This window comes from Rhinoderma darwinii, chromosome 1 (assembly GCF_050947455.1).
Source record: "Rhinoderma darwinii isolate aRhiDar2 chromosome 1, aRhiDar2.hap1, whole genome shotgun sequence".
NCBI classification, from domain to species: domain Eukaryota; kingdom Metazoa; phylum Chordata; class Amphibia; order Anura; family Rhinodermatidae; genus Rhinoderma; species Rhinoderma darwinii.
The window spans coordinates 65,326,386-65,353,416 of NC_134687.1; the positions used below are offsets into that span (position 1 = coordinate 65,326,386).

The window sequence follows — 27,031 nt, forward strand, 5'->3', positions numbered from 1 at the left end:
GTATCATGCTTGAAAAAAGTCCTATAGCAGGACGGAAACGTTGCAGCTGTTGACTGAATAAAACTACACGCTTGTTTGAAACCTTGGAGTGCGAAAAGGTTCTCATTAATGCAACCTTCTTCTGTCTATCAGATTGCATGTAAATGCCAGGCAATACATTTTATGGCTAACAACTACTGAATATTGGAGAGCAAGGTGCCCATATATTGTTCCTGCACAGGGGCCCAGAGCTGTCTTTGTCCGAAACTGTATGTGTATATATATATATATGTTTGTGTGTGTACTCTTATTATAATGTAGTAGGTTTACTTACAGTCCTATGTAAAATAGAAACAACACATTGTTGGCAAACTCAGCACTGCTGTATCTAACAAACTAAGCAACTTCCGATTCTTTGTCAATGTATTTAAATGCATCTTTACAACTGAAATAAATAAGAAAGTACCTCTAAGGTTTCCGATGTATCTGATGTATCTGGAGCACAGACTCATCCCAGGTTTAGTGACACATACCCAAGAGAAGGTAACGGATTGAAGCACATAAAGGGTTAAAATAACTCCCTGTACTCAAAAACACTGACCTACTTTCATGTTCTGAGCTAAAACCTTCCTGCATAGGCAGAGACGAGACTCTCCAACCCAGAAAAGTCAATTAAAAAATAAATAAGTCATATGGCTCAAACATATATTTTAAATATTAATTTGGCCACAACATATTCCGTTGCTATGGGAATTTTAATGCATTATACTGACTTTTGCAACATAATGTCAGAGAAAATGTGTACATTTCTGAGGAACTACTCCATAGGAGTATGCAACGTTTATCACTATATACAGCATCCAGCGACAAATGTCTCATACATGGATAGGACTGAGAGAAAATGTCTCTGTTTAAATAAAACTTGATTATTGACGGGTCCTAGAGGTTTTTGGAACAAATACAGTATGCTCAAGTTATCAGACTCCACATCAATGTCTAAAGAGCAATATATATTGAAGCCTTCTGGAGTCTTTCAATCAATGGCGTTCATGAAATGATTCGATCCAATGCCAAAGGTTACTATTACTCTCCAAGCAAATATAATTTATGTTGTCCTCTTTCATCATGAGAGCCACATCCGTTATACTGCAGTTAATTACATGCCTAGACCAAACTTCTTCAGAAATTTATGGACAGGTGTTAAGAAAAGCCATGGCCCATTCCAAAATACCCTTATTTGCATCAACATCATCATTGACTCTCTAGAAAGCGTTTAGAAAGACTTTTAAAAAGACCAGAGAGAAGCAATAGCATACCAATGGTACTAGTTACCCAAAACTACAGCGCTATTTCCCGGAGGACCTTTTTTCTATTGACAAGCAGCAATAGAGTTTGACAAAGGCCAGATTGTGGCCGAAACGTTACTCATCTCTAAATATTGCCTTCTCCGAATAAATTATTTTTTTGCATATTCACCCAAGGAGTGATTGAATTTACCTTCTAAACATCTGTATTACAGACGGTCATTTAAATGAATGGCGGTCCATGTAATTCATGGATAGACGGAGTCCACCAGAGCGAAAGCAATCAACCGGTAGACCTTACAGTGAAGAGGCCTTCCTGTTAGGTCCCCATGATGTTTTACCGCTAGCTTCTACACAAAAGTAAGAAAACTGCCTCCTTATCGGTCGGCGTTTCAGTGCCTGTCACCAAACTTTTCTAAAGAAATGTTCTTTGACCAACAATTTAGGAACTTGCGAGGCTCATGAAGATGAGGAGCAAGTGTAATAAGATGTGACTGCTATTGCTATTATGTGGGCACTAGGCCACTTGAAAAAGGAGAATGCAAAAAATTTTCATCACTAGTCCCTGGTCGATCACCTAAAACCTAACCAAACATTTGTAAGTTAGTAATGTAAGTGACATTTTTTATAATAGGTATCAAACATTGTTTGATTCTTGGATTCAGCTCATACAAACCAAGTATAATTTCTGTAGGTTATTAGAGTCAAAGGCTATGCACATCTTTGTAACTATTTTTTTGTAAAAATTTTTATTGTTCCAATGCATCTAAAAAAAAGTGTTGCTTTTAATAACAAAATTCCTACAATTTCATGCCTACAGCTCACATGCAGACCTATGCATTTCCATGGTAACAGACAACAAACAAACTCTATGTAGTCTGATCTTGCCATCATATTCCTTTCCATCTGTCCCCTAATTTTTCTAACATACATTCGATCGGTTATCAAGAAGTATAGGGCAGATGGAAGGGAGTATGACTGAAAGATCAGTCTACACATGGTTTGTTTATGATCAGTTACCATGGAGACACATAGGTCTGCATAATAGTTGTAGACACAAAACAATTGGACATTTTTTTTATCAACACTATTTGCAAAGTTGCTCCATTATTAATTTTAGATAGATAAAAAATATCCCAAGATTACCCACGTTTAACTAATTTGTGATTGATGCGTCTAATTTAAGGCAAAAGAAAGTGATCCTAAAATCAGAGTGAGCACTGAGCCAATAATAATATCCTATATGTGGACTGTTTCTGCATATTACTGTCCATATTGCACTTCAGTTTTTTTCACAGTGGAAATGAACTGTGGAGGTCAGAAGAAGATCATCCAGTATCTAGTGGAATTATCTCTGACTTCCAAAAGATGTCTCATTTGTAGGTAAGAGACACGTGACTAAATTAAACTTTCATCAGAAGCGCGCTGTGTGCCATTAATCTTTCATTACAGCATGACTTAGAAAATCATTTTATCTGATGTTGCTAAGGAAGCTTTTATCTTCTAAATCCTGACTTTTAACCACCCTAAAAGGTTTCAAGTTCCCATTACTATTATCAGCAAAAATGCATTATTTCACCTGCAAATTACATGTTCACAAAGGCTGAGATGTCTATCTGGATTTGGCTTCATAACAGACAACTAGCTAAAAGCATCACACAGTTCTGGGCTCTGGATATTTTGAAATGGTATCTATTTGCAACGAGGATAAAATAGACTAAAACAGAATAAGGGATTGTACCATGTCTGAGCAATTAGAAATGAGCAATATTCCAAAAACATGTCTCTATGTAACGCTACCTTCCATAAAAATAAAAAGGATCAGATCCCTGTACCAACGGCACCTCCAGTGCAACAGGGTCTGACAATCTGAAAAAGTCCCATATTTCACCTTAAACGGGCTGTCCGGCCAGGGGACCATTTTTCATACTGATGACCTATCCACAGGTCATCAGTACAGTATATGATCGGTGGGGGTCCGATACCTGCACCAAGCACCGATCAGCCGCTCCAGCTACCTCTGTGCACCAGCTGTTCATTTGAATAGGAGGGGAGCTGCATTTCTGCAGCTCGGCCGCTATACTGTGACCGGAGCCTTCTGCTTCTGACACAGACATCCGATGCCCTGAGGCAGTTGATCGTTGCGGTGTGCGGGTGTCGGACCCCCACCGATCATATACTGATGACCTATCCTGTGGATAGGTCACCAGTATGAAAAAAGGTCCCGTGGCCGGACAACCGCTTTAAATGCCAGAAGTTTATCCTTTACAATTCTATTCAGTTCATTGTGTCACTGATCTTGTTGAAAAAGGAAGCACATTAAAGGGAATATCCGGTAATAAAAACATAGGTAATGCCATAGGTTTACAGATAATCAAATGCAAAGGTGTAACATGAAGCTCGAATGCAAAATCTGTAACAGGGCTCCCCCACCTATTATGTGTCATTTATAATACTGTTGTCTTCTCATGTTGCAGCGGTGACTTTGGGTACCCACAGGCACAAGGGCCACATGCTAGATGTAGGTAAACAATGACATGTGAACAGGGCGTTATCTGGTTGCACAAAATACATACATTCCTAATATTTTCTGCATGACCAATTAATTTGCCTTGGTTGATATATTTTTTTTTTTGTAAGGTTACTTTTGCCAATGAATTTTCATATTTAATACAGTAAATGGATTATTTCAAATGTTTGTTGAAATGTTTGGTTTAATTATTTAGCACCATTGGTCTATACTTTAATAATAAGCTAATATAATAGTTCATTTTTAACATAGATAACATGTAACATAACTGACAAGCATACAGGTCTATTGACAGTCATGGATCACACACAACCTGACGGGTTCCACAGGCAGCAGTACAGCACAATACAGTTTTATCCTAATGTGGATGGGCATTGTCATCACAACATCTTCTTCCCAGACATTCCTATATCACTCACATTTTCAGAGTCAGAACACTTATACATCACGTACTATATGGCTCGAAAGCTAGAGATGTGAGATCTGCTGAATCTTCTGACGGCTTTCCTGCAAATGTTCATCCGAGATAGCAGAAACTGGAGCTACTGTGATTCATTGTCATATATCTTGGCAGACCAGAATCATTACATTCCTACCAGTAAAATGGCGTGAGAATTTTTTCTCAGTATGTATATTTTTGTAATATACTGGGATATAAATCTATAACTTTACCTATCATCATACAAGAAAATGGTACGTAGATTTATTATATACTGGCGTACCAGCCTGCACACAAATGTATCAAGCTGAAATAAATATGTCGACAAGTGTAGAAAAAGACGGTCTAAAGATTGGCCTCTCCCAGAAAATGCATTTGTAGAGGTAAGGGCACTTTACACCGGCCGACAATAGGCCGGTGCAGCGAGCGCCGATCAACGAGACATCGTTGATCGGCGCTCGTTTGCTCCTGTCACATGGAGCTATGGATGGGGGCGAGCGGTCATTACTCCGATCGCTCGTGCCCATCCATTATCATGTCGGCAGCGCGTCTCCCTGTTTACACATGTGCTGCCGACAACGATAATATTTTCGTTTTTTAAAACTATACGACCGTTTGCTCGTTCATCTGATGATCGCTGCCCTGTTAATTATCGTCAACGAGCGTTGACGATGAGCGTTGCCCGATAATCGCCCAGTGTAAAAGGGCCTTTACAGACATGCAAGAGGTTATCTGGCTTAAAAATCCCATTTTTAAATTCCCTATTAGGAAATGAATAGAGGGAGAAAATAGAGGGGATCCCCTGCTCAGGACCCTCATCAATTAGCCAGAGTAGAGAGTGACTACAAGAGTGTGTCGTGTCCCCAATTCACTATGACTGCTTCAGCCGTACTATAGATGTGCATGTGATTAAAGTGTAGCTAAACGTTCGACAAACTTCTGACATGTCAAAGTGACTTGTCAGAAGTTTGGATTGGTGGGGGTCCGAGCACTGAGAACCCCACCAATCGCTAGAACGAAGCAGCAGAAGCACTCGTGTGAGCGCTCAGCTGCTTCGTGTCTGTTCTGCTTTTTCCGGAAATGAATGTATCGGTGTACGGACTCAATACAAAGTCTATAAGCCTGTAGTCAGATACGTCAGCTTTACGGAAAAAGCCAAACAGAAACTAAGCAGCTGATCGCTCACACGAGTGCTTCAGCTGCTTCGTTCTAGCGATTGGTGGGGGTCTCAGTGCTCGGACCCCCACCAATCCAAACTTCTGACAAGTCACTATGACATGTCAGAAGTTTGTAGAACGTTTAGCTACACTTTAAGTAATACTGCGTTTCCCCTGTGGAGGCGCTGCAGGAAAAATAAACACTTGCTGCTAGGTACCCACATAGATTAAAGATGATCACTATGGGTCCTAGAAGGTGTTACTTAATCAAAATGACTAGATGTGTATAAATGATTATGTGTTTATGGAGATGAACATTCAAAGGGTTTTCCCACTTAAAATATTTATCACCTATCCACAAGAAATTGATAAATGTATGGTCGGTGGGGTCCCCAACACTGGTCAAGAGTCCCCTTCTCTTCCTCACTAGCATGACTGCGGTGAGGAGGTGTTTGAAGCAGCAGAGGTGGAGGTGATAAATGTATTTGGTGGGAAAATGTTTCTACGTTTAAATTCTCTTTTAAATATAAATTTACAGTTTATATAAAACTATAAGGCCTCATGCACACGACCGTGGTGTTTTTCTGGTCCGCAAATTCCAGGACCGTGTTCTGTGGAATGTCATCCGCAGTTCATCCGTATGTAATCCGCAAAATGCGGATGAAAAAAAAAAGCCTAGGTAAAACAGGATGACGACAGAACTCATTCCCAGTCGTCGCCTAGCAACATTTCCGCAAATCCGCAAACTGCGGATGACACACGGAGGTGCATCCGCAATTTCCACGGGCCCATTGACTTCTATTGGCATGTCCGCAGCGCATTTGCGGTCCGTAATAAGACATGTCCGGAGTTTCTGCGGCACGGATGTGCGGACATGCGGAGAGCCGTGAAAACACGGATAGTGTGTATGGCCACATAGAAATGAATGGGTCCGCAATTAACCCGTGGATTTGCGGTGGAATTGCGGACGCAAAAACACGGTCGTGTGCATGAGGCCTAACTTACATTAAAAGTTGAGCGGTATTCACACTGTTGTTGATTGCCACTGACATTATTCAACAGCCTGGCTGAGTTCTTATAGTGCAATGGAGTCTGGGACACTATACTATAGGAGTATTCGTTTCTATTAGGGTATGTTCACACCGCTTACTTTCAGTCAAATTTCGGAGCGTAAAACGCTGATATTACGCTTCAGAATACTATTGAAATACACCTGCAAACAGTTTCTTATTGATTTCAATGAAAAATACACTGTGGTTCACATGAGACGTATTTTTATGCTACTGAATGAAAAACCACCTCGAAAAAATATGGCTCATAAAAAAGAAGTGACATGTCACATTTTGAAGCGTTTTACAAGCTGATTTTCCTCTGACACTACAAAGAAACGATTTAAAAATACGCCTAAAAAAATACTGCAAAAACACTTACAAAAATCAAAAAGGCTTTGAAAATCAGCTCCAAAAATGCCTGGATTCAGAGGCTGTTTTCTCTTGAAATCTGCCCCATAATTTTTTGCTTCACAAATATGCTGTGTGAACAGACCCTTACTGTACAGAATCTGGTGTAAAGATAGAGCTCTGTAAGGCTACGCGCACATCCGCGTCTTAGGCTCCGTTTGGAGCCTCCATTGTAAATGGCGTAAAATTTGACGGGAAAAATAGTGCTGCGTGCACTGCTTACTTTCTCGTCAAGGCAACGACCACCTCGGCGGTACCCAACAGACCCTTTCATAAGTCAATGGGGTCCATTGGGTGCCGCTGGTATTCAATATATATAGGGGCAGTATAATATAAATTAGATGATAGATAGATAGATAGATAGATAGATAGATAGATAGATAGATAGATAGATAGATAGATAGATAGATAGATAGATAGATACGGATATTGACTGAAGCACCCTGTATCCCCCTGTTCTATGGCTCGGGAGTGACTTGGCAGTCACTGTTTTGTAAGGACATCTGGGCGTCTGCAGTTTGAAGTGCATTTGTCTGATAAAAAATGGCACTTTACTCCAAAAGTAAAATAAAAACATGACTGATTTTCCTATCAAAGGGTCTTCCTGTCAGCCATTATTCTTGTACAATGAAGTATGAAAGGACTCTTAAATGATCAGGACAGGTGCTCTTATGTAAGATGAAAGGAAAGCCCTCAGATGTACAGTGAAGGAGTGGAGACAGTATGAGGCAAGTCAAAGATTTGCATTGCTTCTGACAGAGATGATGTAAGGCATTTTACAGACAACACCGGCAGAACTCCAACAGGAGTTTTATTCACAATGACAGTGCAAGGGGAGAAAAAAGCAACCGCCTTTGGGGACCAAGACAGGAGGCAAGAAAAAAAAAGTAAGTGATAAACATAGAAGGTCCTTAGCTTGCAAGTGACTATTTCCAGGTACTGTCATGTGAACGGCTGAACAGACATCCTGCCGGTACTATTAACTGACTGTATATCCCTGGTAGCAACAATGTATGGGACAAAAGCAAAGCAGCAGGAACAAGACTACAGATTCCGTCTAGAAAATTACAACTTCTTGGCTGGAAATCTTGAATTTGAAAAGATCCGACCTCATCAGGTTCAGTTTTTGATATTTAACAGAAGAATCTTAGAGGCCATCTCTTATGAAGGAAATACCAGATAACATGTCACCGCCAATATATAAGTCGAGCTCAGAGTTCTTCAGGGTACAATGGCCTAAGGTTATAATATTTAAAACTTCTAATAGTCTTTTCTGGGCCATTGTAACTCGAAACCACTTTCAACTTACAATACCGCAGGGAGTGCCGAACTGCAGCGCTTGGAGTTGGCCACACCTGATCAGCGATTAAATCTAGGGGCAAATAGAACCAATCAGCGGGCACTACATTGCTTGATTACATGCACTAATTGGCAGGGTAGTAGTGCCTCCACAGTAGGGTACAGAGACATTTAGTTGGACAAAGGCTCTTCTTTATTACTAGGCCCCTTTAAGACTGCATTTTCCTTGTGCTCATAGGATCCCATTATACTGAATGTTCTTTCGGCTTCTGTCATGTGGTATATGTCGGGTTTAGCGTTTACCTGTGTTGGATAGAATAGTGTACTACACTATACTATTCTATCCAGAGGAATCTAGTAAAAATTGTACATGGGCATCCATTTACCGTATACGTCATAGGCTTTTTATTAGCTTTTCATGACATATCGTTAAAAGGATGTCATTATAGCCTTCAGGTGACGAATGCGTTAAATTATGCCTAACAGTGTCATCGTCACCCATAGACCCATACCATCAGCCACCTAAACATCCATAGATAATATCCTCATACACAACACTCAAGACGCAAAGTATCTGCACTCACCGTCCATTATCTCGGCCTACTCCCCACACTCGAATGCTTACAATGGGCTGTGAATGTAGAAGGGTTCGGTCCATAGGATCTACCAGATTCAGCATGTCATTTTCTAAAATAAGATACATATCTTTACCCTGGAAAAGGAAAAAAAACAATAAATAATCAAGTGTGATTAGTAGATTCCGCACGTTAGTAAAGTCGTGATGAAAATTCGGTTTACTACCTACACAAGTTTAATAACATGCATTTTTATGACATGGTTGATCTCCTGTCCCATAAAATCTCAAGCAATAAATAGGTGACCACAGCAAAATCAGATTGCGAGCATGGCCTTATTGCCGAACATTAATGCCCAAGCTCATTTGTACTCTTAGGGCTGTGTGGATGTAAGTTAGTACCGCCATGGGGAAACCCTACCCAGTAGAGAGGAGGCTGTTAAAGCGGAAAATGGGAAGAGTGTATCCATAGTTGCAATGTTCAGGTATCCGCATACTTTAACAAATAAAACCAATACAATTCACCCAAAATCTTTAACCTTCCAAAATATAAAAGCCCAAATAAACAAGTAGCAGTTGGGACTGTATTTAATGGTCCTTTATGGTGTTTGTAACTTTTGTAAAGTAATGTTTAAAGTGGAGCCTGTATAAAGTATTGAACAAATCTCAAACGCTGAAAGAAATGTATTTATTATTATTTTTTTCAACTTAAATTTTATTTTTAGCTGTTTTCTTATATGACCAACCCAATAAGCTTCTCATCACATCATATTAAAGCTAATACACTTATGTAGAAGACATTTGCACATTAACTTATATATGTTTAAGCACTTATATATTAATATATACTAAGGTCCATAAAGTCTTGAAAAGCTATAATTATAAAAGGACATTTTTGTGTAAGACTCAAGGGATATCATATGTAAAGCGTTTAAGTGTCATGGTTGTTTTTGAAGTCCAGTGCCCGGTGTTGGGAATGTTTTATGTGTTATGTGGTTGATGGGAATTATAATATTTGTATCATGTGAGGACATTCCTTTCACAGAGAGTCAAATTATCAAACCACATAAATAATGCTGCATATTTTCACAAAGTAAGAAAGACAAAAACAGTTACTCTCCCCATATACAGATTAAGAGATCATAACATTGTAATTTGAGCATGTGATTTATCATTAGATTGTAATTGGTAACGGCACATTTAAAATCTTCAAGGTATTTTTTCATTATATGACAACAAAATGCTTAAAGAGGCTCTGTCACCAGATTATCAAATCCCTATCTCCTATTGCATGTGATCGGCGCTGCAATGTAGATAACAGTAAAGTTTTTCTATTTTAAAAAACGATCATTTTTGGCCAAGTTATGAGCAATTTTATATTTATGCAAATGAGCCTTTCTAATGGACAACTGGGCGTGTTTTTTTTCCGTATTTCCAACTGGGCGTGTATTGTGTTTTTAACAACTGGGCGTGTTTACTTGTTTTACTAACTGGGCGTTGTGAATAGAAGTGTATGACGCGGACAAATCACCATCATACACTTCTCATCGTTCCCACCCAGCTTCTTTCACTAAAGACACACAGCGTGACGTCACCCACAGGTCCTTCAACCTTGGCTTTGGAAGAGAGAAGACACCACAGCTCCAGGCGTACATTTGAATTTGCAGCAGCATCACCATGTGCAGGTAAGCATAGCAAACTCCCTAGAGACGAGCATATTAACCTTTTGGACGCCTTTCAGCCGATGTATCTTCTCTGACCGACGCCAAGGTTGAAGGACCTGTGGGTGACGTCACGCTGTGTGTCTTTAGTGAAAGATGGGAACGATGAGAAGTGTATGATGCTGATTTGTCAGCATCATACACTTCTATTCACAACGCCCAGTTAGTAAAAACACAATACACGCCCAGTTGTTAAAAACACAATACACGCACAGTTGTTAAAAACACAATACACGCCCAGTTGTTAAAAACACAATACACACGCAGTTAGAAATACGAAAAAAAACACGCCCAGTTGTCCATTTCAAAGCTCATTTGCATAAATATAAAATTGCTCATAACATGCCAAAAATTATCGTTTAAAAAAAAAAACTAAAACATTACTGTTATCTACATTGCAGCGCCGATCACATGCAATAGGAGATAGGGATTTGATAATCTGGTGACAGAGCCTCTTTAAGGCCCCATACACACGACCGTAGTTTTCATCCATAATTACGGATGAAATTGCGGACCCATTCATTTCTATTAGCCACAAACACCTTTCCGTATATTTATGGATGTGTGTCCATAGAAATAATCTTCAAAATATGAAACATGTCCTATTCCTGTCCACAATTGCGGCATGGACTCGCCCATAGAAGTCTATGGGCGCTTCCACAATTGCGGAACGCTACGGATGTGTATATGTAGCCGTTGGATCAGTATTTGTGGACAGTAAAAACCCTTACGGTCGTGTGCATGAGGTCTATATAGTCAATGTTTTAATGGTTTACGTCATCTAATGTCTTCATCATTCTAATTGGAAATTTACACATTGTGATCATAATATATGGTATGTAACCTCCATTGTCATGACTAAATTTAGGGGTTTTAACCATCAGCTAAAAAAACGGGCAGGGGGCATTTATGGAGGGGTTGACCTGATAACACAAGCCTTTAAAACTTGATTATTCTGAGAAAGACTGGTTGCTATGGAAGTGCTGCTTGACAACCCCATATAAAAGGAAGTAGCTGTTAGGCAATGTATCCTAGCAACCTGTCTGTCTCATTGTATTACTGTGCTGACAAGACAGAAGAAAAAATCACGCCATTTACGAGTCAGATTTTTAGATAACATCTATTGGTCACATTTCTTTAATTTACTTTTTATACTTGTAATTTTACTATTTATGCGGTGCTTACAATAATTGTAGTGAGGCAATAACTAGTGGTATATTATTAATAAATAAATGCATTAATTTAACATCTTGATGTTCAGCTATTCGGTAGTATAATTTACTAAGTGACCTAGATGTGTGGTTATAACCGAACATTAGTTGCATCTCTTTGAAGTCCCAGTAGTGAGGTACATGGAGATGCCAGCCTGTAGCATATAATAAATATTTCAGAACACTGTGTCTAGTTTATATAATGCTTAGGAAAGGAGTTGAGTCAATTTCAGTATGTATTTTACATCTCCCTAAGCTCTACGTCTTTCGGACGTTTTGGGCGTTGATCAATCATAAGTCTTATATATTGCTTGTTTGTTACTGTACAACCCTACAAAACAGGCCACAGATATTTGTAGAAAAAAAAACGGATATTAGAGCAAGTGCACATTCCACCTTAAACACTCGCTTTAAAATTATATTTTATAAAAAATGCTTGACTTTCTAGTATGTAGTATACAATAAAAACATCATGTAAATAGGAACTACATTTTTTATATCAGTTTTTATATCGTTAGCCCATATCATAGCCATCAACAGCTCTGTGTGCACCACCAAGGCTGAGTTCACACGGGGCGGATACGCTGCGTAATAGCACGCAGCGTATCTGCCCTGTGCGCCGCAGAGAATTCGGGGAAAAAAAGCGCACCAAACTGTGGTGCAGTTTTTCGCCCGAAATGTCCGCTGCGGAGAACTGCAGCACTTAGATGGCCTGCTAGCCTGTGATTGGTTGCAGCGGCGGTCACATGGGATGAAGTGTCACCCCAGGAGGCCTGCCCTCTGACGTCATCCAAGCCGGCCTCCTGGGATGATATTTCATCCCATGTGACCGCCGCTACAGCCTGTGATTGGCTGCAGTGGTCACATGGGATGAAACGTCATCCCAGGAGGCCACGCTGGAGGGAGGAACACAGACTTCTGGCTAAGTATGAGATTTTTTTTTTTCTGTTGCGTTTTTTGCGGCAGGATCGATGAGAACCCGCTGAAAAAAAAACGCAACAACTGCTATTTGTTGCGGTATTTACCTCCCCATTGAATTGCTCGTTGGAGCAATGACAGTTTAGTATAGGGACGAAATTTTTTTTTTCAATAAGACATAGCTTTAGCTAAAAAAAAAATCTTTTCTCAAAAAATAAAGGAGAAAAAGCAACCCAACATTTGTAAAACAAATTCTCCCGAGTACAACAATATGCCATATGTGGTCATACACTGCTTTTTGGGCACACGGCAGGGCTCAGAAGGGAAGGAGCACCATTTCGCTTTTGGAGTTCAGATTTTGCTGAATTGGTTTCTGGGCGCCATGTCGCATTTGCAAAGCCCCTGTGAGACCAAAACGGTGGAAACCCTCCAGAAGTGACCCCATTTTGGAAACTACACCCCTTTAAGGTATTCACCTAGTGGTGTAGTGAGCATGTTAACCCCGCAGGTGTTTTGCAGAAATTAGTGTGCACTCGATAATGCAGAGTGAAAATTGGATTTTTTTCCATAGATATACCAATATGTGGTGCCCAGCTTGTGCCACCATAACAAGACAGCTCTCAATTATTATGCTGTGTTTCCCGGTTTTAGAATCACCCTACATGGGGCACTAGTCTTTTGCCTGAACATGCGACAGGGCTCAGGAGTGAAAGAGTACCATGTAAAATTGAGGCCTAACTTCTCGATTTACAAAGTATTGGTTCAATTACAGGGCTCTGATGTGAAATAATAAAAGAAATCCCTGAGAAGTGGCCCCATTTTGGAAACTACACCCCTCAAGGCATTTATTAAGGGGTGTAGTGAGCATTTTCACCCCACAGGTCTTTTCCATAAATGATTGCGCTGCGGATGGTGCAAAGTAAGAATTTAAATTTTTTCCCAGATATTCCATTTCAGTGGCAAATATGTCATGCCCAGCTTGTGCCACTGAAGAAACATACCCCAAAAATTGTTACAAGGGTTCTCCCCGTTATGACAATGCCATATATGTGGAAGTAAACTTCTGTTTGGGCACGCTGTAGGGTTCAAAGGGGAGGGAGAACCATTTGGCTTTTGAAGCGTAGATTTTGCTTGGTAGTAGTTTTGTTTGGAGTTTTACTGGTATTTCAGTTTATAATGTGGGGGCATATGTAAGCTGGGCAGAGTACATCAGGAGCATAGTCAGGTGGTATAATAATGGGGTAAAAAAAACACAATAAAATAATATATAGATATTTGTTACTCTGTGAAGCAATCCTTTCTGCACAGGCCGGTGTCGCACTGATAAATGTCCTTTCTTATCCCCCTTTTGGTCCACACTCCGCACCTTTGCAGTTTGGGGAATTTTGCTGGGAAAGTGTTGTCTTGGTATAATACGGGCACCCTCGCTTCCAGCATATATGAATGGGCCCTCCCCTTCGTGGTTCCCTAATTTTAGGGTCTTGATAAATCGCCTGTTGAAAACAGAACAAATGTTCCCCTTGGGCCTGCACAAACGCATATTTTTATTTCCTGACTTATTGGGGGCTTAACTAATTTTATTTTTTCATAGACGTAGTGGTATGAGGACAGTTTTTTTGCGGGACGAGCTGTAGTTATTATTGGTACCATTTTGGGGTACATGCAACTTTTTGATCACTTTTTGGCCTCATTTACACGAGCGTAATATACGCGCGTGCTTTTCATGCGTGTCGTACGCACCTATATTACTCTATGGGGCAGTGCAGACAATGCGTGAATTTTGCGCAGCGCGAGTGCGTTGCGTAAAACTCACGACATGTTCTATAATCGTGCGTTTTTCGCGCATCACGCACCCATTGAAGTCAATGGGTGCGTGAAAACCACTCATGCCGCACGGAAGCACTTCCGTGCGAACTGCGTGATTCGCGCAAGAACTGTCAAACTGAATGTAAACAGAAAAGCACCACGTTCTTTTCTGTTTACAAACATCCAAACGGAGTGTCAGAATTTAGAGATGAGCGAACTGAACTTCACCGGGTTCGGCCGAACTCGTTTTGACCGAACCCGGCAAAAAAAATTCCGGGACGCGACGTCAGGAGATAGTCACTGTGCAGGGTGCTGAAAGAGTTAAACAGTTTCAGCACCCTGGACAGTGACTTCCGATCACAATATACATGAACGTGTAAAAAAAAAAAAGAAGTTCTGACTTACCGATAACTCCCGGCTTCTTCCTCCAGTCTGACCTCCCGGGATGACAATTCAGTCCAAGTGACAGCTGCAGCCAATCACAGGCCAAGCACAGGCTGCAGCCAATCACAGGCTGCAGCGGTCACATGGCCTGCCGCGTCATCCAGGGAGGTGGGGCCGGATGTCAAGAGAGGGACGCGTCACCAAGGCAACGGCCGGGAGACCGGACTGGAGGAAGCAGGAAGTTCTTGGTAAGTATGAACGTCTTTTTTTTATTCACAGGTTGCTGTATATTGTGATCGGAATTCACTGTCGAGGGTGCTGAAAGAGTTACTGCCGATCAGTTAACTCTTTCAGCACCCTGGACAGTGACTGACGTCGACTAGCCTCATCTATATGATGGCGGCTGCGCGAAAATCACGCAGCCGCGCATCATACACTGATGACACACGGAGCTGTCAAGTGCCTTTTGCGCATGCAAAACGCTGCGGTTTTTTGCATGCGCAAAACGCACACGCTCGTGTAAATGAGGCCTTTATCCTATTTTGTGGGAGGCAAGGTAACCAAAAAACAGCAATTCTGGCATAGTTTTTTTATTATTTTTTTTATACATCATTCAGCATGCCTTATAAATTACATGTTAACTTTATTTGATTCTGTACGATTCCGGTGATACCTAATTTTTAGCACTTTTTTATGTTTTACAAGTTTTTGTGCAATAAAATGTATTTTTTCTGCCGCCATGTTGTGTGAACCATAACTTTTGAATTTTTTCGTCAATGGAGCTGTATGTGGGCTTGTTTATTGCAAGACAAGCTATAGTTTTTATAGGTACCATTTTTGGATAAATGCGACTTTTTGATCACTTTGTATTTACATTTTTGTAGGGCAGTGACCAAAAACCAGAAATTCTGGCATAGTTTTTTACGTGTTTTTTGTACACCATTCACCACGTGGAATAAATAACATAATATTTTTTATAGTTTAGGTCGATACAGTCGCGGTCATACCAAATATGTATGGTTTACTCATTTTCTTCAATAATAAAGGACTTGATAAGGGAAAAAGGGCGATTGTGTTTTATTTTATTACTTGAAAATGTTATTATTAGGCCCAGCCTCCAGGCGGGGCCTAATCGGCTTCCGTAATGGCAGAGCAGGAGGCCATTGTTAGGTCTCCTGTTGCCATAGTAGAAGTCGGCAGCCCTGCGATTACTGGGTAGAGCTGCCAATCTGCTGACAACCACAAAGATGCAGCGATTGCTTTCGATCGCTGCATCTAAGGGGTTAATGGCAGGGATTGGAGCTAGCTTAATTTCCTGCTGTTACAGGTTGATGTCAGCTGTTACATACAGCTGACATCCACCGCTGATGACGCAGGCTCAGCTCCAGAGACGTTAAGGGGTTAATGGCGGGGATCGAAGCTAACTTCGGTCCCCGCCATTACAGCAGGGTGTCAGCTGTCTGATACAGCTGACATCCGGGGATGATGGCACCGACTCAGCTTTTGAGCCGGTGCCATCCTTTTGTCGTAAGTATACGACATTTTACGGGAAGCACTGGCTTTCCATGACGTATACTTATGACAAATGTCGGGAAGGGGTTAAATGTGTTGGAATAATAATAATAATAATAAAAAAATCAAGTTGTTTGCAGAGGGGCACATAGCCTTAGGGTCAGTTCACACAGAGTTTTTCTGGCGCTGATTTTGACACGGAAACCCCAAATTGTCCCCCAATGATTTCAATGAGAGGCAGATATGTTTTTTTTAAATCCGCATGGCTTTTGGCCGCTTGTGGAAAAAAAAAAGTGGAATGCTCTTTCTTCGAACGGTTTCTGCCTCTGACCTCTCATTGAAATCAATGGGAAGCATAAAAAACCGACGGTGCCCATTCAGAGCGTTCTTTGCGTCGTTTTTTAGCCTGTGGTCTTTGCATTAAATTCAACAGACGTGGACAAAAAATGCCATGCAATTCAAAATCTGCCTCAAAATTAGATTTTTTCCTGCCTGCAAAAAAACTCTGCGTGAATTAGGTCTTAAACGGGAATGGCAGAGGACATGACCTCACCATTTTTCCAAGTTATCTTTGACTTTTCTGTTTCAACATTTATTTTAAACATACTAGTAGTGAAATAATTAATACTATTACACAAGCAGGCAGCACATGGTAAAAACCATTCACTATAGTCACTGGTACGGAATGGATATATTTTAGCTAGATGGCAGCAGATATGCTCTTACCTCTCCCCAAATGCCAACTGTGTCTCTGATGTCGTTCTTGCTGTATGACAGTTGTCTAATACAATTGTTGACGGCAACGCTGCTTTTCCCTGGAGCCAGGTCCTCTTCTCCCATTTCTACCCAGCCCAAAGAACGCACAGCAAAGCACTGATGATGAAAAAAAACAACACATATCATATATACAGTAGGTAAAGGTGTGAACAAAAGAGTGTATTACCCTGAAGTCACCATTTAGTAAAGGGATGTGGAGCAATAGCCTTATGGCCGTTTCGTGTGTGCCCACACTTTGTCAAGGCCTTTAACTCCTATTTCTCTTAAAATTATAATAATAAATTGACAATTGGGTGGTGTATAGGGACCCCCCCCCCCCCAATGACTATTGAAATGCTAACACCCAGTTGACTATTTATTCATACAATTCCAGAGGGTTTGACAAAGGAATGGCACCAAACAAACTTCTAAGAAAAGATACTCCAGAATTGTTATTTCATGGGGAACTCAAGTATGTACTAAAACAGACATGCAGGAGAGGTGACCGGACATCTTAAAACAAACTTAAGGTACTTTTACACGGCTGGTTGATCGGCGCTCGTTTGCTCCTGTCACAAGGAGATAGTATGAGGATGAGCGCTCGTTACTCCGATCGCTGGTCCCCATACATTTTTATCATGCCGGCAGCGCGTCTCCCTGAGAGATGTGCTGCCTAAAACGATAATATTTTCAGTATTTAAAACGATACGATCAGCTGATGAACGAGCATTTGCTCGTTCATCGGCTGATCGTTGCCCTGTTTACACAGAACAATTATCGGGAACGAGCATTCTGTGAACGCTCGTTTGCCCGATAATTGGCCAGTGTAAAAGGGCCTTTACATAAAGTCCAATTCATGGTAATATGGTATAAGGTAAACAAAGAAGGTTTTGGAGCTGACATCTAGATATCAGGGATCAGTAGACTACACATATACTAATCTTCTTCAGAAACGGTATAATTCTCTTCTTAGAGTGGTCTTTGTCAATGGCGCCAATATTTATATTAGAAGAAAAGTCTCAAAGTTCCTAAATTTCCCAGGTCTTAGGCGGGATTCACACGACCGGGTCCCGCCCGAGCCCGAGTGCCGGCCGGTAAAATCGGCCATTCTGCCCGGCCGGTTTGCATAAAGTTTTGCATCCTTGCCGGGCCGGGCAGATCTGGACAGTGACATCAGCGGCAACTCCTGAAGGGGAATCCCCATGTGTTCGGGCATTCCGCTTCAGGAGTTTCCCCTGATGTCACTGCCCAGATATGGACAGAGACATCAAGCGCTCTGTCCAGGAGCGGAATCCCCGAAAACACGGGGATTCCGCTCCTTCAAGGAGCTAAAGTGCGGCTAGCACATAGCAGAGCGGGGAGATACCTCCCTGCTCTGCTATAGTGGCATCGCTGCAGTAGTAGCAGCCGCTGCTAGCGGCGCCATCGAAGGTGTCGCCGGGCCAGGGCGCTTTTAAAACAAGCAGGGGAAGGGAGCCAGCGCAGCGCTTCCTTCCACCTGCTGTACACCCCGGCCCTGCCACATAGTGTAGGGTACAGCCATTCGTCCGAATGGCATCAACTCCTCCTCCTCACATGCACTCTGCGCTGTGAGGAGGAGGAGATAGAGCGCAAGCGCCGGAAAACCCGGCCATCACTCGGGACACATCCTGGTGATGGCCGTGTATTACCCGGCCCCATAGACTTCTATGGGAGCCGGGCGGCCGGGCACCCGGCCGAAGATAGAGCATGTCCATTTTTTGACGGCCTGTTTTCCAGGCCGTCAAAAAATCGGTCGTGTGAATAGCCCCATTAGGGGTCTATTATTCCTAATGCAGCCGGGTGCCGGCCGATTTATGAACGGCCGGCATCCGGCCGGGAAACCCTGTCGTGGGAATGAGGCCTTAAACACGCTGTTTACTTTGAACATTCCCTTTTTTTCAGAAGCAATGGCATAGTTATAGGGGCTGCAGATGCCGCAGTCACACCCGAACCCTAGTTCCAGAAGGGGTCAAAGGCCGCTTTGATATATGAGAATACACCAGTATTATAAATGGCACATGGTATGTCGGGAGTCCAGGAGATTCAAGATTCACACCTCTGGTTTGAAGGGTCCTCTGACGCTAAGCTGTACAGTGTTTCCTACTGCTGTTGCCCCCAGCGATAGCTTTACTCTATGGGGTAAACTTGGAAGCAAGTGTTTAATTCCTCTGCGGCACCAGTCAGAGACTCAGTGGCAAGGTAACCGGGCGTACGAAAACAGCCGAGCTTGCTGTGCTACGCTGTTTCTGTAACTCCCAATGCAGACATAGGGTCGAGATGCGTCCCCAGAGCTAGGATCCGCATCTATTAGACATTTTTAGATCATAATGTCTGAAATGAGAATATCCCTTTAATAAGAATTCCTAGGTTTTTTGACACGTGTTTCCTAATCCTCCATGGATGAACAGAGAGCACAAGAGCTGGTAATCTAATTATTATTTCTCTCTCTTCAATCTGCTGAGATTTTTGGATCCTATTCACTACTCCTCAGCGCTAAGCTTTTTCAGTGGTAATATAGTTTGCATGCTTGAATTAAATGTTACTGTATTATTTATCCAGTAAAGAAACATATGAAAAATGAAATTGCCCAGTGAAACAGTCACTTGGTATCCCAACAGACAATAGGAAAATAGACCCGTCTCAGACAGCTGCCGCAACACTGATAACAAACTCTGAGCAAAAAACAAAGGAAATTAAAATGAAGCAGAATCAGAAGATCAGGATAGTGGGATAGAACCATTAAAATCACAAATTTGCATTGAATGGATACTACCAAATATTTAAATGATGAACATCTCATTCTAAAAGCAGACATGTATCTAGTGTGGAAGTCTTATCCTTTCTTGGAAGAAGAGAAGGAACCATCCCAATGTAAAAACATATGTTATATGGGAAGCAGCATCTTTAGACAATAGAATGATCCATCAAGAAGCCAAATAACCAATATTTTATTCGTCATAGAAAAAACAGGTAAATGAATAAACAGGAATTCAATGTTTTTCTACTTAGAGAGGATCTGTCACTAGTTTATTAATTCCCTATCTCCTAACTAATCTAATAGGCGCTTTGCTGATAACTACAGTGTCATTTTTTTTTTTTCAAAAACGTTTATTATTGCAAAGATATGAGCATTTTTCTAAATATGCTGATTCGGCTATACTTGCCAAATGGGAGATTACTCTTTCTTTTCACTTTGGGCAATGTAATGTTTTCTGTATGACGCTGTCCAATCAGCATACAGCTTCTGCCCCTTCCCTGCCCAGCAACACGGCGTAATCATATAGTATACAGCTTCCATTCCCGACTGTGTTTTCAACTGGTGATACCTCCTGTTGTTTCACAGCTAGAACTGCCATCCCGGTGCCATATGAAAGATTAGAATCTCATCTTTCATGTGCCACCGGAACCACTGGTAAAATAAACTTTTTGGGACACTATTTTTGCTAACATTATCAGTATGACAGCGCCTATTAAATTAGCTAGGAGATTGGGCATTACTAAACTAGTGACAGATCCTTTAAGGATTACCTGACATTTTGGTGGCATATGAAAGATTAGAATCTCATATTTCACATGCCACTGTTCTAGGTGGTCCACAGCCAGAGATATGGCTATTTGAAGTGAACCCCCCCCCCCTTCCCTCCACTTCAGTCTCCCATACTGTGTGTGAAGCAGCTCCATGCTGATAGGACAGCGTCGGAGGCTGTGAGGTAGCTCCACCTCAGGAGAATCGGTGTTGACACCCACTTGTCTGGTATAGCCTCATTTGCATATTTAGAAAAAAGCTCATAACTTTTAAAATAATAACGTTTTTGGGACTTAATTTTAACTAGCTTTATCAGTGTTACTATTAGATTAGCTAGGAGATAGGGCATTACTAAACTAGTGACAGATCATCTTTAAAGTGATGTCCAGGTTTAGATTTTTTTTACAAGAAAGCGCCACTCCTGACTAGGGGCTTTGTCTGGTACTACTTTGACTTGAATGGGGATGAATTGCCATACCAGCCAATAGACGAGAGTGGCACTATTTTTGGCAAAAAAAAAAAGACACTTTTTTAAAAACCCTGGGCAACCCCTTTAAATTCTAGAAACCATTATTTCTTTTAAACAGATTAAGAATTGTTAAGACTCAGGAAATAAAGATTTGTGAGTATTATAACTATAAAAAAAAAAGAATCAAGTTTACAAATAGTCTAGATGAAAAATAAATCATGTAGGTGGTGTATACGGCTCCTACGCATATCTATGTGTCTCCAAGGTGACAGACTACAAATAAGCCCTGTGTAGTCTGATCCTGCAGTCATGTGTTCCTTCCAGCTTCAAGGCTGCAGATCCCCATCTGAATCTGACCATGGAGTGGAGCATTCCGGCCACCAGGGAACAGCCTTGGGATATTTGTCACTGGTGAAAACCCATAAACATTTTCCTTGCTGGACACCAGGAAAAATTAACTATCTACTCCCAAATGGATACCAAGTAGCATAACTAACACAGTAACAAGGATTTCTGCTATTAACAATAGAATATGTAGAATGTCGATCTTGGGATCTGTCCATTTTTCTGTAGGGAGTCAAGAAGGAATTTATGTAGGCTATGGCAAATTGGTTTATGTCGGGTGGTTATTGCTTACCAACTGGATCAACTAGGGTTTGTAAGTATAAAAAGTTGGATTTGATGGAGTTACCGGTATGTATTTTTTTTCCAACCCACTAACTATGTAACAATAATATAAACGACTAACTCCACGTACTGTAATTTAAAATAATATTAGCACTGCTGGACACTATATAATATAATTTACTGCTCCCCATTGCACATGCATGGACAATAAAATTAGGAATCCTAAAGCCATTGGGGGAATTTATCAATGTTTCTACGCTAGTTTTCAGGCATAAGATTTGTTTGCTTTTTAAAACAAGTGGGTGGAGCTTAGCGGAAGGGGCATGGCCATCCATGGCCCAAGGCATATACTATAATAATGGCAGAAGCTGGTGCAAATTATAGCAAAAATCTATACCAGCTCCTGGCTGGCGTACGTTTCATTTAGCGGCGCATGGACAACCAAAGAAGCTTGTACCTCTTAATAAATTTGTTACATCTTACCACAGCTTGATTTTTATTAAGACAGTGTTAATAAATCTCCCCCATTGAATGTATTAGTATATGCCAGGCATCAGATGTTGACTGTACCACTGAACAGCAGGAACCATAAGATGAATATCCTCAGAAATATATGCTGCTGCCCCAGGGTGACTAGTCAGATGAGGAAGATGTTGGGGCTATACGATATTAGGAGACATCATTTATGGAATCCTTGTAGTGTTGAATATTACCCTATTTTTTCTACAATTTACGCTAAATGCACTGGTTGCACATTAATGTCTTACTCAAGAGCAGTGAAATTCTTTATTTCTTCAATTGTGTAACTACAAAAACGGTTTCACTGACAAATCAGTTAACCAGTAGACCAGGAGTTAAAAAGCATAACGCACTCCAGAATTTTTTATTTTTTTTAAATCTGCTTCCTCTATTATGAAAGTGTCTTCAAAAACCTGCCAGAAAATAATTTCATAATAGTAGTACAGATTTACCTCAATAAACGTGGCTATGTAATAGTAATCTGATAGCTAGTAATTATTGAGGCCATTACCCACATAAAAGAAGAATAAAATGAACGTGAACATGACCACTGTAATAACATACAAAAATATTCAGTGCAATACTGCCCCCTAGTGGAAGTTATGTGTTTTACTGACGCTCAAAAGCTAGTCTCAATAACTACAATTCTTGCACACAATGCAGATATATATGAGGGGGCCCGTGCCCCCCCCCAGGGCCGGAGGCTGCGCTAGCAGCCGCTATGGCTGCTACAGCGCGACGCCACTGAACACTACGGCAGAGCAGGGAGGTATCTCCCCGCTCTGCCATTAAAGGGGTTGTTCCTACAAAAGACATGTAGGAACAACCTGCGTGTCTGATCGCTGGGAACCCGAAAGTCCCCCGATGTTCTACATGAGAAACCTCGGACTTCCGGGGTCTGTGTCGGCAGCCCTGTAGAAATTAATTGTGCATTGGTCGCAATTGTGCGCATACGTGACCAGCGCTCTTTTAATTTTTATTGAGTTGCGCAGACCTCAGAAGTCCGAGGTTTATCATGGAGAACTTCGGGGGACTTTCGGTCCCCCGTTCTCCTTATCACTGCCAGCGATCACACATGTATCCCTTATCCTGTGGATAGGGGATACATGTCTTTTGTAGGACAAACTATAGGCCGTTTCTTTGGGAGGGGTTTGGCGCTGTATGGCGCTATCTACAGGGGGGGATGTATGGCGTTATCTACGGGGGGCTGTATGGCGTTATCTACAGGGGGCTGTATGGCGTTATCTACAGTATGGTGTTATCTACAGGGGTCTGTATGGCGCTATCTACAGGGGGGCTGTATGGCGCTATCTACAGGGGGGCTGTATGGCGCTATCTACAAGGGGGGTGTATGGCACTATTTACAGGGTGGGGGACTGTATAGTGCTATATACAGGGGGCTGAATGGTGCTATATACAGGGGGCTGTATGGCATTATCTACAGGGGGGCTGTAGGACGCTATTTACAGGGTGCTGTATGGTGCTATATACAGGGGGCTGTATGGTGCTATATACAGGGGGCTGTATGTCGCTATCTACAGGGAGGGGGCTGTATGGCGCTATCTACAGGGAGGGGGCTGTATGGCGCTATATACAGGAAGGGGCTGTATGACACTACCTACAGGGGGGCTGTATTGCGCTATATACAAGGAGGGGGCTGTATGACGTTATCTACAGGGGGGGCTGTATGGCGCCTTATACAGGGAGGGGGCTTTATGGCGCCACCTAGGGCTGTATGGTGCTATTTACAGGGGGCTGTGTATGGTGCTATATACAGGGGGCTGTGTATGGTGCTATATACAGGGGTGCGCTGTGTGGCGGAATCTATAGGGCGGCACTATCTACAAGTGGGGGTTGTGTGACACCCAGAGGAGCCCCAGTCAAAAGTTTGCCCAGTCTTTCCTAGTTACATATATATATATTGCATTGGACATCAACTCAATACAATGCCAGAAATGGGACTTCCATGATCTCCATCTCCAACTTTAGGAGTTTTAAAGTTATTCCCCACGCTGATCTATTATTTAAAGTCTACATTCGGATCATGAAAAGTTCCAGTCTATTTTATAAATAAAACAAAATCATTTGAATGGATTTTAACAGTTTATATGTAGGTATAATTTATATATAGGGTTGAGTTACTTTGTAAATTACATTGCATCTCTTTCTGTTATTTGGGGTGTTCCAGACAACACTGCTAGACTGCTGTTGTAGAGAGAGCTCCAGACGACACTACAAGACTGCTGTAATAGGGGGAGGTCCAGAACACAAAACCAGACCGCTGTTATAGCGGATGTCCAGACTACACAGCCAGACCGCTGTTATAGCGGATGTCCAGACTACACAGCCAGACTGCTGTTATAGCGGATGTCCAGACTACACAGCCAGACTGCTCTTACAAGCAGTGCTTTAGACTACACAGCCAGACTGCTGTTATAAGGGGAGGTCCGGACTACACAGCCAGACTGCTGTTATAGTGGATGTCCAGACTACACAGCCAGACTGCTGTTATAGTGGATGTCCAAACTACACAGCCAGACTGCTGTTAAAGGTGGAACTCCAGGCTACACAGCCAGACTGCTGTCATAAGGGGAGGTCCAGACTACACAACCAGACTGCTGTTATAGCGGATGTCCAGACTACACAGCCAGACTGCTCTTACAGGCAGTGCTTTAGACTACACAGCCAGACTGCTGTTATAAGAGGAGGTCCGGACTACACAGCCAGACTGCTGTTATAGTGGATGTCCAGACTACACAGCCAGACTGCTGTTATAGTGGATGTCCAAACTACACAGCCAGACTGCTGTTAAAGGTGGAACTCCAGGCTACACAGCCAGACTTCTGTCATAAGGGGAGGTCCAGACTACACAACCAGACTGCTGTTATAGGGGATGTCCAGACTACACAGACAGACTGCGCTTACAGGCAGTGCTTTAGACGACACAGCCAGACTGCTGTTATAAGGGGAGGTCCAGACTACACAGCCAGTCTGCTATTATAGTGGATGTCCAGACTACACAGCCAGACTGCTGTTAAAGGGGGAAAGCCAGAGTGCTGTCATAAGGGGAGGTCCAGACTACACAACCATACTGCTGTTATAGCGGATATCAGGACAACACAACCAGACTGCTGTTATAGTAGATATCCAGATAACACAACCAGTCTGCTGTTATAAGGGGAGGTCCAGACTACAAAGTCAGACTGATGTTATAGCGGATATTAGGACTACATAACCAGGGTGGTGTTATAAGGGGAGGTCCATACTACACAACCAGACTGCTGTTTTAGCGGCTATCAGGACAACACAAGCAGACTGCTGTTATAGAGAATATCCAGAAAACACAACCAGACTGGTATTATAAGGGAAGGTCCAGACTACACAGTGCTGTTAGTGGAGGAGGTCCAGACTACACAGCCAGACTGATGGTATAATGGATATCAGGACTGATTGCTGTTATAAGGGGAGGTCCAGACTACACAGCCAGACTGCTGTTATAGTGGATATCAGGACTATACAACCAGACTGCTGTTATAGAGGATATCCAGACAACACAACCAGACTGGTGTTATAAGGGGATGTTCAGACTGCTGTTACAGGAGGAGGTCCAGACTACACAGCCAGGCTGCTGTTAAAAGGGGAGGTCCCGACTACACAGCCAGACTGCTGTCATAGGGGGCATCCAGACTACACTGCCAGACTGCAATTATAGGGGGAGGTCCAGACTACAAAGCCAGACTGCTGTTATATTGGATTTCCAGACTATACAACCAGACTGGTGTTCTAACAGATATCCAGAAAACACAGCCAGACTGCTATTATAAGGGGAGGTCCAGATTACAGAGTAAGACTTCTGTCATAGGGGGCACTCCAGACTACACTGCCAGACTGCAGTTATAGGGGGAGGTCCAGACTACACAGCCAGACTGCTGTTATAGGGGGAGCTCCAGACTACACAGCCAGACTGTTGTTATAGGAGTATCTCCAGACTACACAGCCAGACTGCTGTTATAGGGGGAGCTCCACACTACACAGCCAGACTGCTGTTATAGGGGGAGCTCCAGACTACACAGCCAGACTGCTATTATAGGGGGAGCTCCAGACTTCACATCCAGACTGCGGTTATACGGGGAATTCCAGAGTACACAGTCAAACTAAAGTTATAGGGAGTAGTCTACAAAGCCAGATTGTTGTTATAGGAGTATCTCCAGACTACACAGCCAGACTGCTGTTATAGGGGGAGCTCCAGACTACACAGCCAGACTGCTGTTATAGGGGGAGCTCCAGACTACACAGCCAGACTGCTATTATAGGGCGAGCTCCAGACTTCACATCCAGACTGCGGTTATACGGGGAACTCCAGAGTACACAGTCAAACTAAAGTTATAGGGAGTAGTCTACAAAGCCAGATTGTTGTTCTAGGGGGCGCTCAACATTACACAGTTTGACTGCTGTAATAAGGGCCGCACCCCATTACAGTCAGACTGTTGTTCTAGGGGGCGCCCCATTTTATACAGTCAGATTGCTGTTATAGATCTTAATAGTATGTAATAACTCAGACATCAATTTTGGGATCCTTAATCAAATGTCAAGCAGCACTCATTTGAACAATACACTTTATTCAATATTTTAGTTCAGAAAACTTGCATATAATAAGCTCCATATTTCCTTGAGTCTCCTGGTTTTCAGGCCAAAAAACAGCAGTGTACCATGGACATGGATATTAGGACCTGCAGACATAAGGCATCACAATAGTAATTAAACTGCACGGTTTACATTTTGAAATGATAATTTTAGCTGGCAAATTGTGCAGATCTGA

At 42.1% G+C, this 27,031-nt stretch overlaps 1 protein-coding gene across 5 annotated transcripts in view; it reads right to left on the reverse strand.

Moving 5' to 3' along the window:
• APBB2 (amyloid beta precursor protein binding family B member 2) overlaps positions 1 to 27,031 on the reverse strand; it is a 304,103-nt gene that overhangs the window by 75,617 nt on the left and 201,455 nt on the right. For all 5 annotated transcript variants that reach the window (XM_075859373.1, XM_075859379.1, XM_075859381.1 and 2 more), the window contains 2 exons: positions 17,021 to 17,167; positions 8,753 to 8,880 (listed from right to left, as the gene is read on the reverse strand). In XM_075859373.1, coding sequence (XP_075715488.1) covers positions 8,753 to 8,880; positions 17,021 to 17,167 — 275 coding nt within the window. The remainder of the gene's footprint in view (positions 1 to 8,752; positions 8,881 to 17,020; positions 17,168 to 27,031) is intronic.